This window comes from Microtus oregoni, unplaced genomic scaffold (genome assembly GCF_018167655.1).
Source record: "Microtus oregoni isolate MIOR12 unplaced genomic scaffold, Mior012 000073F_001, whole genome shotgun sequence".
Taxonomy (NCBI): Eukaryota; Metazoa; Chordata; class Mammalia; order Rodentia; family Cricetidae; genus Microtus; species Microtus oregoni.
Genome location: NW_024543981.1, coordinates 1,343,481 through 1,362,168, shown reverse-complemented (window position 1 = coordinate 1,362,168; position 18,688 = coordinate 1,343,481). Strand labels below are relative to the sequence as shown.

The following is an 18,688-nucleotide window of genomic DNA, read 5'->3' as shown; positions in this document are numbered from 1 at the left end:
TCTGGGTTCCTAGCTGTCAGTCTTGAGTCAATGAGCTTCTTTTAGGTCATGTCAGCTGTTTCTGAGGGTATTCCCATCATATTCTTGAGCTTTTGCTCATAATATTGCTCCTCCCTCTCTATGACTAGACTCCAGGAATTTGGTCCAGTGCTTATCTGTGGGTCTATGCATGTGCATCCATCAGTTCCTCTATAATGGTTCTATGATGACAATTAAAGTAGACATCAACATGATTACAGGGGAAGGGCAGTTTAGGTATCCTATCCACTATTGATTAGATTCTTAACTGGTGTCATCCTTGTGGTTTTCTTGGTTTTCCTAATGTTTCCCTAATGAGGTTCCTTAGTTTCCCTAATGCCTGGTTTCTTGCTAACTGCACAATGGCTCCGTCTTTCAAGGTATCGCTTTCCTTGCTCTCTATCTCTGTCTTTTACCCAACTTGATCTTCCTGATCCCTCATGTTCTCCTCCCTACTCCCCCTTCTCCGCTCCACCATGCCCCTGCCACCCTACTGCTACGCTGCCAATTGACTATGCAGAACTTGACTACTTCACCTTCCTTGGGGGATCCTTGTATGTTTCTCTTAGGGTTTTCCTTATTTCTTGGCTTTGCTGGGGTTGTGGACTGTAGGCTGGTTATCCATTGCTTTATGTCTAATATCTACTTAGGAGTGAGTACAAACCATGTTTGTTTTTCTGTGTCTGGGTTACCTCACTGAGGATGTTTTTTTTTCTAGATCCATTCATTTGCCTGAAGATTTCTAGATGTTGTTTTTCACTACTGAGTAGTACTCCATTGTGTAAATGTACCACATTTTCATTATCTCTTCTTCAGTTGAGGGGCATCGCAGTTGATTCCAGGTTCTGACTATTACAAATAATGTTGCTGTGAACATAGTTGAACAAATGTCTTTGTGGTATGGGTATGCATCCTATGGGTATATACCCAAGAGTGGTATTACTCCCTCTTGAAGTAAATTGATTCTCAATTCTTTAAGAAAAGATCACACTGATTTCCAAAGTACATGTTTGTGGTTGTACATGTTTGCACTTCCACCAGCAATGGAGGAATGTTCCTCTTACTCTGCGTCCTCTCCAGCATAAGCTGTCATTAGTGTTTTTGATCTTAGCCATTTTGACTGCTGTAAGATGGTATCTCAGAGTCATTTTGCTTTGCATTTCCCTGATGACTAAGGATGTTGAGCAATTCCTTAAGTGCCTTCTGGCCATTAGAGATTTCTCTATTGAGAATTCTCTGTTTAGATCTGTACCCCATTTTTAATTGGGTTAGTTGATATTTTGATATCTAGTTTCTTGAGTTCTTTGTATATTTTGGAGTTCAGTCCTCTATCTCAAGTGGGGTTGGTGAAGATTTTTTTACAATTCTGTAAGTTGCTGTTTGGTCTTGTTGACTGTGTCCTTTGCCTTACAGAAGCTTCTCAGTTTCAGGAAGTCGTATTTATTAATTGTCCATCTCAGTGTCTGTGCTACTGGTGTTATATTCAGGAAGTGGTCTCTTGTGCCAATGCGTTCAAGGCTACTTCCTAATTTCTCTTCTGTTAGGTTCAGTGTTGCTGGATTTATATTAAGATATTTGATCCATTTGAACTTGAGATTTATGCATGGAATAGATGTGGATCTTTGCATTCTTTATTTTTTATTGTTTTTGTTGAGCTATATGTTATTCTTCAATCCCTTCCCTTCTCTCCCCTCTCCTTCTACCCTTTCCCATCGTTCCCATGCTCCCAATTTACTCAGGAGATCTTGTTTTTTTTGTACTTCCCATGTCAATTACATCTATGTATGCCTCTCTTAGGGTCCTCACTGTTGTCCAGGTTCTCTAGGATTGTAAATCGTAGGCTGCTTTTTCTTTGTTTTATATCTAAAAGCCACTTATGAGTGAGTGCTTATGATATTTGTCTTTCTGGTTCTGGATTACCTCACTCAATATGATGTTTTCTAGATCTATATATATACCCTCAAATTTCAAGATGACATTATTTTTCCTGCTGTTTGTGTAAATATACCACATTTTCCTTATCCATTCTTTGATAGAGGGGCATTTAGGTTCTTCCCAGGTTCTGGCTATGACAAACAATGCTGCTACAAACATAGTTGAGCACATGTCATTATGGTACAATTGAGCATCCTTTGGGTATATACCCAAAAGTGGTATTGCTGGGTCTTGAGGTAGGTTGTTTCCTAATTTTTTGAGAAAATACCATACTTATATCCAAAGTCCCTGTACCAGTTTGCATTACTGCCATCAATGGAGGAGTTTTCCCTTAACCCCACATTCTCACTAGCATAAGTTCTCATCAATGTTTTTGATCTTGGCCATTTTTACAGGTGAAGATGGAATCTCAGAATTGTTTTGATTTGCATTTATCTGATGGCTAATGATTCTGAGCATTTCCTTATGTGTCTTTCAGTCATTTTAGATTCCTCTATTGAGAGTTCTCTGTTTAGTGTTCTGTAATCCATTTTTATTGGATTATTTGTTCTTTTGATAACCAATTCCTTGAGTTCTTTGTATATGTTGGAGGTCAGCTCTCTGCCTGATGTGGGGTTGGTGAAGATCTCTTCTCATTTTGTAGGCTGCAGTTTTGTCTTGGTGACCATGTCCTTTGCTTTACAGAAGCTTCTCAGTTTCAGGAGGTCCCATTTATTAATTGTTTCTCTTAGTGTCTGTGCTACTGAAGTTATATTTAGGAAGTGGTCTCCTGTGCCAATGTGTTCAAGTATACTTCCCACTTTCTCTTCTATCTGAATCATCAATGGGTCAAGGAAGAAATAAAGGAAAATTAAAGACTTATTTGCATTCTTCTATATGTTGAAATCCATTCATGCCAACACCATTTGTTGAAAATGCTTTCTTTTTTTCCATTGAATAATTTTAGCTTCTTTGTCAGAAATTCATAGATATGTGGATTGATATCTGCATCTTTGATTCGATTCTATTCCATTGGTCCACCTTTCTGTTTTTGTGCCAGTACCAAGCTGTTTTCATTGATAGAGCTTTACAGTAAAGCTTGAAGTCAGGGATAAGGGTATCTTTGGAAGTTCCTTTCTTGTACATTTCTCACCCCGCTTTCACCACTGGACAGGACAACCAGACAGAAACTTAACAGAAATAAAGGAACTAACAGAAGTTATGACTCAAATGATTTTAACAGATATATATAGAACAACCCACCCACCACAAAAGAATATACCGTCTTTTCAGCACCTCGTGGAACCTTCTCAAAAATTGATCACATACTTGGTAACAAAGCAAACTTCAATAGATATTTTTAAAAAAGGAATAACCCCTTGTATATTATCAGATCACCATGGATTAAAGTTAGAATTCGACAACAACTCTAATTGCAGAAAACCCATAAACTCATAGAAATTGAATAATGCTTAACTGAATCACACCTTGGTCAAGGAAGAAATAAAGAAAGAAATTAAATACTTCTTAGACTTTAATGAAAATGAGTACACAGAATACCCAGACTTATACAGCACTTTGAAAGCAGTGCTAGGAGGAAATTTCATAGCACTAAGTGCCTACATAAAGAACTTGGAGAAATCTCACATTAATGACTTAACAGCACACCTAAAAACTCTTGAACAAAAAGAACCATACTCACCCAGGTGGAGTAGATGCCAGAAAACAATCAAATTGAGGGCTGAAATCAGTAAATTAGAAACAAAGAATCAATGAGCCAACTCAACATGATAGACAAACACTTATGAAAACTAACCAAAAGGCAGAGAGAATATGCAAATCAACAAAATCAGAAATGAAAAAGGGGACATAACAACAGGCACTGAGAAAATTCAGAGAATCATTAGGTCATACTTGGAAAATCTATACTCCACAAAATTGGAAAATTTAAAGAAAATGGAAAAATTTCTCTGTGCTATATACCAAAATTAAAACAAGAATAGATAAACACTTTAAAATAGACCTATAACACCTAGGGAAAAAGAAGTAGTCATCAAAAGTCTCCCAACCAAATAACCCAAGGGCCAGAGGGTTTCAGTGCAGAATTCTACCAGAATTTGAAAGAATAACTAATACCAATACTCTTCAAGTTGTTCCATGCAATAGAAACAGAAGGAACATTGTCAAACTCTTTTTTTGAGGTGATAGTTACCCTGGTACCCAAACCACACAAAGATGCAACTGAAAAAGAAGTACAGACCAATGTCCCTCATGAACATTAATGTAAAAATTCTCAGTAAAATACTGGCAAACCCAATCCAAGAAAACATCAGAAAAAAATCATCTACCATAATCAAGTTATCTTCATCCCAGAAATGCAGGAATGATTCAAATGTGAAAATCCACAATATAAACAAACTGAAAGAAAAAAGCCACATGGTCATCTCATTGGATATGTAAAAAGCCTTTGACAAAATACAACATCCCTTCTTGATAAAGGTGAGGGATACAAGGAACATACCTAAGCATAATAGAGGCAATATACAGCAAGCCAACAGTCAACATTAAACTAAATGGAGAGAAACTCAAAGTGATTCCACTAAAATCAGGAACAAGACAGGCTGTCTACTGTATATCTATTCAATATAGTACTTGAAGTTCTAGCTAGAGCCATAAGACAACAAAATGAGATCGTGGGGATACAAATTGGAAAGTAAGAAGTCAAATTTTCACTATTTGCAGAAGTTATGGTAGTTTACATAAGTGACCCAAAAATTATACTAGGGAACTTTTACAACTGATAACCACCTTCAGTAATGTAGCAGGATACAAGATTAACTAAAATAAATTAGTACCCCACCTATATACAGATGATAAATGGATTGAGAAAGAAAGTGGTAAAACATCACCCTTCACAATAGCCACAAATAACATAAAATATCTTGGTGCAACTCTAACAAAACAAGTGGAAGACATGTATGACAAAAACTTTAAGTCTCTAAAGAAAGAAATTGAAGAAGATATCAGAAAGTGGAAAGAACTTCCATGATCTTGGATAGGTAGGATCAACAATAAAAATAGCAGTCTTACCCAAAGCAGTCTACAGATTCAATGCAATGCCCAGCACAATTCTATATAGACCTTGAAAGAATAATACTCAATTTCATATGGAAAAACAAACAAAAAAACAGGATAACAAAAATTTCCTCGTTCTTAGTCTCTAGAATAGTATCTGAGAAATAATCACTTGTCAGTTGAATGCATGCTTAATGTGGTATTCATTTTTCGGGTTAAATGTCAAGAAATTTTCATTTGATTGTCATTAATTCATTCCTAAACCATAAACCATTTATTGATATTATTCCATTAAATTCATAAATATTTCTCTACTTACACTATATGCGTAATCTTCTAGTTAGTTTCTTACTTACCGTGATGATCTCTTGCCAGGCTTCATTGCTGTGTCTGAAGGGGAAATACATCTTACCTATTATGTCTTGATTATATTTTTGAGTCTTTAAAATTCTTATATATCATTAGAGGCTCTTACATAGAATCTGATTCATTGTTACTTGCAGCCAGGGATCATTTATGTCTAAAATTTCCCAGCAATGTCTGTACTGTGGTTCATCAAGAACATTTAAGTAGCAAGATGCCATACTGTACATTGTCAAATCCTCTTTTGACAGTTGATCAAAACAATTTTCCATTGTCTTTTTGTATGTTTAAATCATCATTGTGTATTTTAATTTCATCTTTCATGTTTTTATTTTTATATTTTAGCAAGAGAGTGATAATGCTCATATGTCACCACAGTCTCCAGTATCATCCGAGGTACAAGTTGTTTTAATGCTTTGTATCTTTTCTGTGTTTTATAAAGAGTTTTTTTCTTACCTCCTTTCTAAAACTTCATCTTTTTTATACAAAGTCATTTATTTACTTCTTTTTGAAATCAGTAGTTGATTACTATGTACAAGTTTCATCTGTAAAAAATTTTGAATACTATTCCTGTGTATGAATATCCCTAGTAAATTTCACTAAGTTGTGGTTTTCTGTGGAACATATTTCTACATCACTGAATATAAGTCAATTTATGATATGTATGCCTTCTTATTCCTCTATATTTAAAAATAAGTGTTGGATTTTAACAATAGCTTTGGAATTTTAATTTTAAAAATGCATTAAGCATTGTGCAATGGCCTTTGGTTTTCCTTGTAACTAATAAGGTCTGAAAGCAATGCAAGAGAAATGTCCTTTTTCCACGAGAAACAATCCTGTAGTGGATTGTTCCTATCGACAGAAGGTCACACGTTTCCTGGCATCTTAGATCTAAAGAATAATGGGAGAGCTGTTATATGAAAGTCATAATTTCTAAAATTTTGTTTAAATACTATGGTTGTTTGAATGATGAGTTCATGTAACTTAATCTTATTGCTTTACCACAAGAACTTTAAATATTTTAAATATTATCTCATTTAGTATTGATCACTTTATTTAGTATTCTAAAGTCTATTTTTATTAGTAGGAAAACAATAATTCGTTTGGAGAATTCACATCTTAAAATTTTTGATTGATCTGAATTTATTGTATAAACTTGATTATATAGATTTTTTCATTATATGTACATAGATTTGTTTTTTAGAAAACTGAGATTTTTTCTGTATTACTTTGTGTGATTTGTATTATAAAACTTTTCTATGACCATGAGCATGAGTTTAATGAAAATATTACTAAATTATATGGAAAACAAAGTAATATATATTGTGTTAGAAAACAATTTTAATTATGGTATCCTGAAATTAGTCATAGTTGCATGCTTTTTAAATCCTTTCTTTGTAAGTTATAACAACTGTAAGAATAGACATGACTACCACTTGGTTTGCATTGCTGCTTTGTGTGATGTTATGGCCTATGTATATATACCAGGAAGTGTACTAATGTCTATTTTTCTCAGGTAAGTTCTACTGCTTTTATGAGTTTTGTTTTTATTTGGATAAGTAGAACTTTGTTCAGTAATTTATAACAATTTCAACAAAATAAAGAAGACCAAACATAGGATGTATATGGGTGGGATGCTGAACGTGTTTTCCTAGCTCCACTCACGTTCACATTGAGCTGTCTAGCACATCTAGAGAACATTTAGACACTGTACAGAATTCTTACTGCCACAGTTTCATGTGAGAAGAAAATGGTAAAACCTGTTAGTGTACCACATTAACAGAGTCTCTCTGTTTTGTTTCAGCATAAATAGAGTCCCATTTTAATGTGCCTTTATTGTTTTGTAGCTGAAAAATCCAGTAGTTTTCCCCAAAAGCCTAGACAGTAAGTGGCAGAGAAATAACTAAAACTTTTGCCCTAACAGTTTTGGGCAGTTGTTACCCAGAGTCAAAAGGTGCTGCCATAACTGCATTTTATTTATATGTTTTTATAAATTATAAAATTTATAAAACACTTTTAGTTACTTCATTTAAATCCATTTGAAGTATATGGACTTAATCACATTAAATGAAATGTTTACTCAAATATACTTTTGTAGGAGGAGGAGGGCCCTCTTGTTCATCCCAGCTGCCCAGCTAGCTTAGCCCCGAAATAACCACACAGAAACTGTATTAATGAAATCACTGTTTGGCCCATTAGTTCTAACTTCTTATTGGCTAACTCTTACATATTAATTTAACCCATTTCTATTAATCTGTATATCATCATGAGGTTGTGGCCTATCAACAAATTTTCAGCATGTCTACCTCTAACAGTGGATCCATGGCATCTCCCTGACTCCATCTTCTTCCTGCATCCCCTTTAGTTTTTCAATACCTATCTCTCTTCTCGTACATCTCTGCTATACACCCACAGCAGTTTCTTTATTAACCATTGAAAGCAACACATAGACAGAAGGACCTCCTACACCATACTTTAGGCTTTTTGCACCAATCGGGAATTTCTTTAATGTTATGTGTATCTTTCCATAGCTCACCATGACTTGCAGAAACACTTTAAAATAATGTGTGTTCAGATGGAAGAGATAATGATTTGCTCTCATCTATTATTCTAAAACTCCTGTAATTGTGGATTGGCCTCAAATTTTCCACTAAGTATCAAGTCAGTAGTACATACAGAGTCCATGTTGATCTATCTTTTAATTGATTTGTTCTTCATTATTTTAAAAACCTTCACTTAATTCTTCTTTTTAAAAAATCTGTCATACCTTGTTAATTATTTTCCTTTTTTTCCATAGTATCCGAAAATATGTGCTGGTAAGATACTTCTCTTGGTAAAGGCTTTTGCCACCAAGCCTTACCAACTCAGTTTGATCGCAAGGACCGATATTATTGAAGAAGTAACTCCCCCAAATTGTTCTCTTACTTCCATCTCCCCCCCCCGGCTCTTTCTCATACACACACACACAAACACACACATACACACACACATGTGAACATACATAATTACTTTTTAAAAGTGAAATAAAGATTTAAAGTTGTATTCCCAGGTAAATCAGGAATATTTATTGACTTCTAAACCGAGAAATATATAAACTTGAATTGAAATCTAGGTTGAGTTTCACTATTTAAGAAAACATTGGAAATAAAGATTTCTCAAAATTGAAACAGGTATGAAAAGGTGCCTGGATAATTTTGGAACAGCAAGGGTTTTGCTTTTTTTCCTTTTAGGAATACGACAGGACTGATGGCTTTTCACATGGTCCCTTTGGCTTGAAGCCTAGATCAGGTAAATATATAGTATAGTCTTCAAATATAATTTGGTGTCTTCTTTGTTCATTATAGAGTTTCCCAGCTTAAATGACTTAGAATCCATAATTTTATGTATACAATGATCCTTTCCCCTCTTCTAGAAGCAATTTTCTCTTGATCATATTTATCTTTGCAATTCCCAACACCATTTCTGTCTTTCCCGTTACCTTCAAGCTCCTGTAACCTCAGCTTTTTGCCTTAGGTATCCTGCAGTTTTATTTCTCCCCTGCTGTGATTGCGATTAGAATGAGCCCTCTGCCAGCACACAAATGTTTGAAATTATAGCATTCCATTGTATTGTGGTTCAAAACAGGGATCTTTTTGCATTTGGCATGCCCCAAAGAAAATGGATCCATTTTACTTGGCAAGGTATTGAATTATAGTCTTAGTAGTGAATAACCACCTTGACCTTCCAGAATAATTTCCTTTTTTCTTTAAAGCTAGAAAACTATCATATGTTGTATCATCACTTTTAACCTGGGTCATAAGTTTGTCACAATATATAATTAAATAAGAACATACGTAAGTGCTGGAAATCATTGCACTTGAATTGCCTGTTGCTTTTCATCCATGCAACTAACGATCATTTACATGTAATTAAAATATTTGTAATGAATTATTAAAAATATCTTCCATAATTATCTACTGATATTTTTATCATACATATTTCTCCATGGATGGCTGTTCCCTTTTTACAAAAAGTTAGGGAATTTCTCTTTCTATACAGCCTTTAGTCGTGCATCTCGGCAAGAATATGGGGCAGCAGATCCAGGGTTTACAATGAGAAGAAAGATGGAGCATTTACGGGAAGAGCGTGAACAGATACGGCAGCTTCGCAATGTAAGTCACGATGACCTTGCACAGCTGCTTTACAGATATAGATTTCATTTCACAAATTCATATAGTAATTTTGTTTCCTAATGCTCTTTCAAATTTTGATCATATAATTGGTAATATGAATGCATGCCATACGTTTTGATATGACCTGAAAATTTATCCTCATGTCTTTATAGAACCTTGAGTCCAGATTAAAAGTAATTCTGCCTGATGACATAGGAGCTGCACTGATGGATGGGGTTGTTCTTTGCCACTTGGCCAATCACATAAGGCCACGCTCTGTAGCTAGTATTCATGTACCATCACCAGCAGTGGTAAGTAGTGTCAAAAGATTACTCTTTCTCCCAAGGAGAGCACAAGGTTTAAAAAAATGTCCTTAACTATTGCAATTAAGCAATACAGTTTTCATTATCAAATTGTTCGGCATATACATACTAGAAACGTTTGTCTTTCTTTTCTTTCTTTATAGCCCAAGCTGAGCATGGCGAAATGTCGAAGAAATGTAGAAAATTTTCTTGATGCTTGCAAAAAGTTGGGTGTTTCCCAGGTAATTATCTAACAACATCATCACTTAGTTATTAATCTATTGTGTGGAAAGTAGAATGAGTAGAAGCATCTTCATAGTGAGGGATGAGTCATGCTTTGTGAGCACAAATTTGAGTTTCTTCTCTCTGTTCCTCTCCTATGCTCCTTCATGTAACTGTAGCATTTATCTAGTAAGTGCTTTTTAAACACTTCAAAAAGTCCTTTATAAAGCCTTTGTGAACAAAGTCTGTGGATTGTAGATACCACTGAGTAAACAGAATGTAATAATGAGAACTGAAATTTGATGGTGTCACCATTGTGTTGTTGTTTATTTCTTTCTTTGACACCTTTGTTGTTGTTTATTTTCATGCTGGAGATTGAACCCAAAGCCTCGTACATGCTAGGCACACATTCTACCACTTAACTAATTATAATTACTCTAGTTCTCTCTTGTAACTTCATGAGTCGATTCTGAATTGAATGTGGTTGACAGTTGGGACAAACTGAGGGGCCAATGACAATGGCACTGGGATTTATCTCTAGTGCATGTACTGGCTTTTTGGGATCCTATTCTTTTTGGATGTATACCTTGCTCAACATTGATGTAGTGGGGAAGGCCTTGGACTTTCTGCTGGGCAGGGTGCCTTGGCCTCTCTCAGGATTTGAGGGGTTGCGTGAAGCATGTGTGGAGGGTGTGGGAGAGAGTGGGAGGAGAGGAGGAAGTGGGATTTTGAATTGATACTTTTTTAAAGTAATAAAATTTAAAAAAAAGAAAGTTTACATTAGTATAACTATATTAGAACAATGAGACTGCCAAATTGAAAAAATCTTGGTTCAGGGCTGGAGAGATGGCTCGGTGCTTAAGAGCAGTAGCTATTCTTCCAGTAGACACAGGTTTAATTCCCAGCAGACAACTGGACCTCCAGCTCCAGAGATGCTGACACCCTCACATATACACACATGAAGGGAATACAAAAATGCACATAAAATAACAATAAGTAAATCACTAAAAAATAAAAATATATAACAAATATAAATCTTAGTTGTAGCGTGAATCCACAGGAGTCTGTTAATGGTTCTCAAGAATTTAGGTATAAAGTAGGGGTAGGCACTCACTGATACAGAACTGGTTAGATGTCATTGCTAATCCTTTTTCCTTCATCCAGTCATTTATTTGCCCAGGGGCTGCCTGCTTTGCTTCTACCACCCAAGTGAGTGAGAGAGCAAGAGACCATTTCCCTCAGCTTATAATTTTTCATGTTATATAGGCAGACAAGACCATGGACTTGCTGCAACAAAAGTCATTGGCTAAATGGATTGAAATCCCACAACACTTGTATTATATATGATAATATCTTGTAATAAACAAACTTTCAAATGAGTATAAATTGGATTGCATTTTACATAATAATTGCAGTATTACAAAATCAAATCAGTACTGTCAATAGATTAATATGTATCATAAATGTTGCCTATTTTGAAGACTTCAGGAACCTAATCTTAATGTGGCTACTAAGAAAAATAATATTTTAGACGACAATTACTTTGTGTTAAACTCTCTTTTAAAAGGTGACATTATTAACTGACCCTCAAATCCGACTTTAGCCCATGTCCTCAACTGAATAGACACCATTTATGTTGTTTAAAAGAAGCAGTGAATTCATGTGTACTTTGTTAACTACTCGCTGTCCTTTTATTATCTGTGATTTATATATGGTGCCTTAAAATTTTACTTCTTAAAGTTTATTTTTGTGTGCTTATAATTTCTTATGGAATTGAAAATTGAGGATTTTTTTTATCCCAGCTGTTATTATATGATATTACATGTTCTTATTTTTACCATTTTTTGGGTTTTTTTGTTTATTTTTATTTTTTTTTTTTAGTTGTTGAAAAAAAAATTCCGCCTCCTCCCCGTTTCCCATTTCCCTCCCCCTCCTCCTACACATCATTTTTACCATTTTTGTTTTGGGGAGTTTTATATTTATGTTTGATGTGTATTATCCTGAACTTGGCACCAATGGTGTGTTATTGTTTTATTATTTGCTTGCTCTAGAACATTTTCTGATTTTTAAAATCTCTATTGGGATAATACCAATCTATAATAAGATACACATAAATAAAAGTATAAAATTTGATGCTTTATACTTTAAAAAATATTCTGTCCAGTTCGTGATGGTCCACACTTTGAATCCCAGCACTCAGGAGGCAGAAGTAGGAGAATCTCTGTTAGTTTGAGACTGAATACATTCTATACAGTGAAATCCAGAAGTCAGAGCTGTTACACAGAGAAACCCTGTCTTGAAAAATCAAAAAAAGGGGGGGGTGATGAAGTATAGTCCCCAACCACACTTTTTGTTCCCTATAGCTTTCATGTTATATCTAAAAAAAGGACTGCCTAATACAAGGGCGTAAGTATTTATTTATATCTATATGTTTTCAGAAAAGTTCTTCAGTGTTATTTAGGTGTATACTTCATTTTGAATGTCAGTTTTGTGTTTGATGTGTGATAGGGTTACAAATTTATTCTCCTGGGTATTAGTATCTACTTTTCCCAGCACAAGTTATTGCTAAGGCTGATATTTCTCCACTGAATTGTCTTGACTCTCTTGTCACAAATCTGTCATTCATAAATGGAAGGCTTTAGTTTTATGCTTCACGTTTTCCACACTGATTTCTTTATGGCAGCAGCACCCTGTGTGACTATAGCCTGTTGGGACATTTGAAAGACAGTGTGGATGCTCTTGTTTTATTGGATTTTAAGGTTATTTTGGCTGTAGTGATTCTTTTGCATTTCTGTACCAGTATATCAATGTTAGCATTAGTTTGCCAAGTTCTACAAAATGGCCACCTTAAATTTTTTTTTGTAGATTATGCTGTTTTCTCTAAAATTTTTATTGGTCCAGGAACCTGAGATGTCTTTTCATTAATTGATACCTTCTAAAATGAATATATACAATGCATTATAGTTTTCATCATGTGAGGACAATGCCTCTTTGGTTAAATTAAGTCTGGCATTATATTCTGCTATAATGCAATTATTATCTTAATTTGAAAACTTTTCAGATTGTTATTACTATTATGTGGAGATACACCTGACCTTTTTCACGTCAGTCTTGCAAAACTCACTTCTGTTGGCAAGTAGGATATAGTTTTATAACCTAAGTGTTTTTTTTTTAGTTTGAACATTTTTCATTTCTTCTTGTCTAAGTGTTTTGTCTGGATTCCCTCATATGAGGAACACTGGTTGTGCCATCAGAAGTCTTTTCTTTCTTTATTTCAGAGAAAGTATTAGGTCCTTTATCATCTATTATGATATCATTAGGTACTAAGATATCTTTATTAAACCCTGATTCTGATTTATTAAAAAAATCACACTGGGTGATCTATGGGTCTTCCATAGCTGTCCATCCAGTGACTTAATGCATTTTCCTAAGTTACTTTCTAATAGTTGTACAGTCTCTTGCATGAAATCCCATTTTCTCTGTACTTTTCTTCTGTATCACGGGCTCTGTGTGTGTGTCTGTAAATCCATTTTTTTTTGTTTAATTGTTTAGTTTCATTAATCATTTTTGCTCCATAATTGCCTTAGTAAATCACTGTTTCTCTTTATAGATTTTTGAAATCATTCAGTATTAGCTATTCTGAGTTGTTTGCATTTCCATATACTTTTAGAGTGATTTATCAACTTATATAGAAAAAGAAGAAAACCTAATTAAATTACTATAGAAATTTTGTTAAATTAATGGAACAAAATAAAATTATATTTAATAAAACAATATTTTTCTTAACTTCTGTGTATAATGTATGTCCTTAGTGGAGTCTTCTTGAATTTCATTCACAGTTAATGTGGATATTAATTTAACATCTGGTCCTTTGTTGCTAACATATATTTATCAATGAATTTACAATCTTACTATGTAATTTTCCTACTCCCTTTCCTCTAATCATATTTTTTATGAATAGAAATAAACTCTTCTAGTTTTATTCACCTCCCCAACAGTAATGCATTCCCCGCCTCAATGGTGATACTAATTTTCCATGTTTATTAGATTTAAAGCCTGGAATTTATTAACTTAGCAGACCACTAGCTTCTACCAACCCCAAACCAAGCACTGCCCTAAGATAGCACTAAGGCCTCTTGGAGAGACTTTCCCACCTTGTTTCACTGCCTCTCTGATGCACCCACCACTGCATTTGAAAGTTACCCATATTGATGACTTTCTTCGTTCCATTACTGTAAGACTACACTAAACTGATTCCATGTGGAATATTCGATTTTGGAACCTAAATGTATGTCTCTGGGCTCTGTTTAAGCCTATATGTTCCAGAATAAACCATATTTCTCTTTTGAGGACAAAAAAAATAATGAACCTCTTCTTTCATTGTGATCTGGTTGTTTTTGTTTTAGTTTCTTGTTGTTTGTTTTTTGATTTATTTCTAGACAGGGTTTCTCTGTGTAACCATGCCTGTCCTGGACCTCACTTTATAGACCATACTGATCTCAGTTTCACAGAAATCTGCCTGCCTCTGCTTCCCAAGTGCTGGGATTAAAGGTGTACATCACCCACCACTTGGTGAGACTAGGCATATCCCCTCATATTAAGACTGGGCAAGGCATTCCAGCATGAGGAGTAGGGTCCCAAAAAACAGGAAAAGAGTTGGAGACAGTCCCTTTTTCCTACTGTTAGGAGTCCCACAAGAGGACCAACCTATACAACTGTAACATATATGCAGAATACCTAAGTTGTTCCACATTGGTTTAATATGTTCTTTTTGTAGTTTCTGATGAATGTTGGTATTGTCTTTACTTTGAAACTTTTTATAATAATATTGATTATTTGAATTTTTGAGTAAAATAGTAGAACACCAATTGTAACAATGAAACTTCAGATACAAATATCATTTTGAGCCTGCTTTAGCTATCTTTAGTAGTATTTGGTGAATACTAATTTAATTATAGAAGTAATGAAGGAGGAGTCTTTTACACTTCGTATTTTTGTATCAGTGTATTTTGAAAAATGCCTGAGATACAAATTCCAAAAGATAATTTTATTTCTTGAAGCAGTTCTTTCATGGATATGTTGATTTAGATGTATTTGTAGGACATATATTTGGTCATGGCTCACTAGCATTGCTTGATGTACCTTTAGTAGAAATCAAGATTTGGAATTCAGGGTGGAAGTGGGAGTTAAAATTATTAGACACAATACTAAGGGGTGGTATAGTGAAAAAAGAGAAGTGTGAGTGTAAAATTCTTGAAAATATGTAGGACTTTAGAAGAAAATGGGTAAAGACTACTGTCATTCAAAGCTCAATTGCATAGGCAAGTTGAAGAACTAAACAGATCGGTATCACAGAGAAGAAAGCAGGGATGAGGTTTCAAGGAAAGCACTGGTTGAAGATTAATGTAACAAAGTAGTCGAATATGTATGGGTACTTTGTGATCTTTATGAAGGTGGTGGTGATTTTTAACAGAGCATCTTTAGTGAGCAAATCCATCAGAAGCAGGAGTAAGATAGTAGAGACTGAGTAATAGTGACATGTTCCTCAACAACCTGCTTCTGAGTAGAGTACATTGATTGCGTTAGAAACAAAGCTAATCTCTAGAATCCCTTCCTTAGGCTAAATTGGGAACCTAAGCACATTTTATGTTATATAAAATATTATATATATTTATTAAAGATTTCTGCCTCCTCCCCGCCACCACCTCCCATTTCCCTCCTCCTCCCCCAATCAAGCCCCCTCCCTCATCAGCCCAAAGAGCAATCAGGGTTCCCTGCCCTGTGGGAAGTCCAAGGACCACCCACCTCCTTCCAGGTCTAGTAAGGTGAGCATCTATAGTGCCTAGGCTCCCACAAAGCCAGTATGTGCAGTAGGATCAAAACCCAGTGCCATTGTTCTTGAGTTCTCAGTAGTCCTCATTGTCCGCTATGTTCAACGAGTCCAGTTTTATCCCATACTTTTTCAGACCCAGGCCAGCTGGCCTTGGTGAGTTCCCGATAGAACATCCCCCCCATTGTCTCAGTGTGTGGGTGCATCTCTCACGGTCCTGAGTTCCTTGCTCGTGCTCTCTCTCCTTCTGCTCCTGATTTGGACCTTGGGATTTCAGTCCGGTGCTCCAGTGTGCCAAAAAAAGAAAGAAAGAAAGAAAGAAAGAAAGAAAGAAAGAAAGAAAGAAAGAAAGAAAGAAAGAAAGAAAGAAAGAAAGAAAGAAAGAAAGAAAGAAAGAAAGAAAGAAAGAAAGAAAGAAAGAAAGAAAGAAAGAAAGAAAGAAAGAAAGAAACCTTGTCTCAACAAGCAAACACAAACACACAAATGGAAGGAAGAAAAGAATATTTATAGGGGGCTGGAGAGATGGCTCAGAGGTTAAGAGCATTGCCTGCTCTTCCAAAGGTCCTGAGTTCAAGTCCCAGCAACCACATGGTGACTCACATTTTATATTATAATTAAGAAGAAAAATGTTGAATTATTATATAATTTCCTTTCATTTGAATAGAAAAATATTATAAAAATCTGCTTGTTGGGACTGGAGAAATGGCTCAGCACTTAAGAGCACCAGCTACTTTTACAGAGGTCCTAAGTTCAATTTCTAGTACCCACATGGCAGTTCACAACTGCCTATAACTGTATTCCCATGAAATCCATTGACTTCTTCTGGTGCACAGCTGAGAAAACATTTCTCCATATAAAATTCATAAATTAATAAACCATTTTGAATAACCAGACTCTTTTTATTGGGTTGAAGAGAAGGGAGATGTAGATTGGCTTGAAGGAAGGGAAAAGAAGGGGAAAATGAAATGGTGCAATTGCAATCTCAAAAATAAAATAAATAATTTAATAAGCAAAATTTTAAAATCTGTTCCAGACTTAAAATATTGTTGTTCTCTTTCCCCAGGAGAGACTCTGCTTGCCTCACCATATTTTGGAAGAACGAGGGCTTGTGAAAGTTGGTGTTACGGTTCAGGCACTCCTTGAATTGCCTACTACCAAGGCATCTCAGCTTTTTATGGCTTGATGTGACAATTAAAAAAAAAACATATGTGTATAATTTCATGTATTTGAAATGATTTCAGATATCTCAAAATCATGAAGAATGTCCAGTAAAAAAAATAGTTTGCCTTAGTTTTTTTTTTTCAGAATTACGTTAAGATCTCAGATTTAAACTGAGTTGTCCAAATAACTTTTGGAGGAAAATTGGATTAATTTATAGGAGTTTTTGATAAATTGAAATTCTCCTTTTATTATGTCATTCAAGAACCTTGACTGATTTTCAAAATGCAAATTGATACAAAATTTAAAACATGCTTTGAATTTAATAATCACATTAAGTTGAATATTTTTACATCACTGTATACAAGTAATCATCTGGGTAAAAGTAATATTTTAGGAAAACAATTATATATTTGAGTTATTTCATATACTCCTACTTTGTACACAATTTCTTCAATATTTTGTTTTGTTTCCCAGGAAAAATTGAAACGAACAAAACCTTGGCATTATTCAATTCTTTTAGTATTATCAGTTGGTGCCAAAATCTTTTCATTTATATTGTAGGTTGTTTACATGTGAAGTGCCTGTGTAATTGATGAATCTCAAATAGTCTTAAGAATTTTGCAATTTCTTTTTATGTATTAATAGAATCAATGGGATTTTAAAATATTTTGGTAGGTTTTGTACGGTCAATAATATGTGAGGGTTTAAATTACCTCACATTAGTGGTTTCTTAGTCAACCCATTGCAATTTTTTCTTAAATTGGTTCTTTCATGTTGTCAAAAATGTTAATATGCTTAATTTATGCTATTTAATTTTGCAAAAGCATAAACATCTTTTAATTGTTTAATCTGAAGAGTATTTTATTTCAGTGTTGAAAACGTTACACAAAGCAGTAAGACTTTGGAGGGCTAGGGAAGTACTAATTGTCAAGGACATTTTGATGCAACTGTCAGTGTTCCTGTTTATATCTTGACTTATGAGAACATTAAGTACATAAGCGCTGCCTTCCATATTAAAAGAGCGGCCTTTGAGAAGCAAGTTTTGATTCAAAATTTGGCCATTTCTGAATCATGCATTTCTTATGATCCTCAAGTAAATTGATGTTGAATTAAACACATTTTGTTTCATGAAATAGTATTTTCAGTAACGTCCTTGCTTGATTTGAAGATGGATAAACTTATGGTGATAGTAGTGCAGGAATGTTTCCAAAACATTACTGTGATGAATAACTCAGTTTCCTATAGAAGATCCTTCATATTCACTTTTGCAGTAGCCAAACAAGTATCATTTCTTAACTGTGTGATTATTTGCACTTGTTACCTCTTAATATGGATGCAACTTAATAAAAACATTGGCCTGGGTATTTCAAAGGAAATTTATAAAATGTAAAATGTCATGTGCCAAATACTATGGTAAGGATTGATTTTAGGAATAATTCTACATTATTCTGGCCAGTTGTCATGGAGCCCTATTTTTTAATCTTGGCTTCAGAATATAGCTATTTTCTTTTTAGTCCCCATGAGTCAAGTTGGAACTATTGAAGAGTGAAAGGCTTTTATTACTGTAAGTTTTAAGAAATAAAGTATTGATAATTTATTATTTAAATATTTGATCTATTTAGATAAGATTAAGTCATTGGATCTGAAAAATA

At 34.5% G+C, this 18,688-nt stretch overlaps 1 protein-coding gene and 1 non-coding gene across 4 annotated transcripts in view; both read left to right on the top strand.

The window, feature by feature from the left end:
* Positions 1 to 17,177, top strand: part of LOC121441074 (leucine-rich repeat and calponin homology domain-containing protein 2) — a 91,896-nt gene extending 74,719 nt beyond the window's left edge. For 2 of the 3 annotated variants that reach the window (XM_041642213.1, XM_041642211.1), the window contains 5 exons: positions 8,601 to 8,658; positions 9,409 to 9,521; positions 9,695 to 9,832; positions 9,988 to 10,065; positions 16,939 to 17,177. In XM_041642213.1, the coding sequence (XP_041498147.1) occupies positions 8,601 to 8,658; positions 9,409 to 9,521; positions 9,695 to 9,832; positions 9,988 to 10,065; positions 16,939 to 17,058 (507 nt within the window). In that variant the 3' untranslated portion in view covers positions 17,059 to 17,177. Of the gene's footprint in view, positions 1 to 5,715; positions 5,767 to 8,600; positions 8,659 to 9,408; positions 9,522 to 9,694; positions 9,833 to 9,987; positions 10,066 to 16,938 lie in introns of all 3 variants that reach the window. The other variant, XM_041642212.1, reaches the window with a different exon arrangement.
* LOC121441082 lies at positions 6,116 to 6,244 on the top strand. The gene has a single exon (XR_005973427.1). It is a non-coding gene; the product is annotated as a small nucleolar RNA SNORA35 (small nucleolar RNA).
* Positions 17,178 to 18,688: the final 1,511 nt, after the last annotated feature.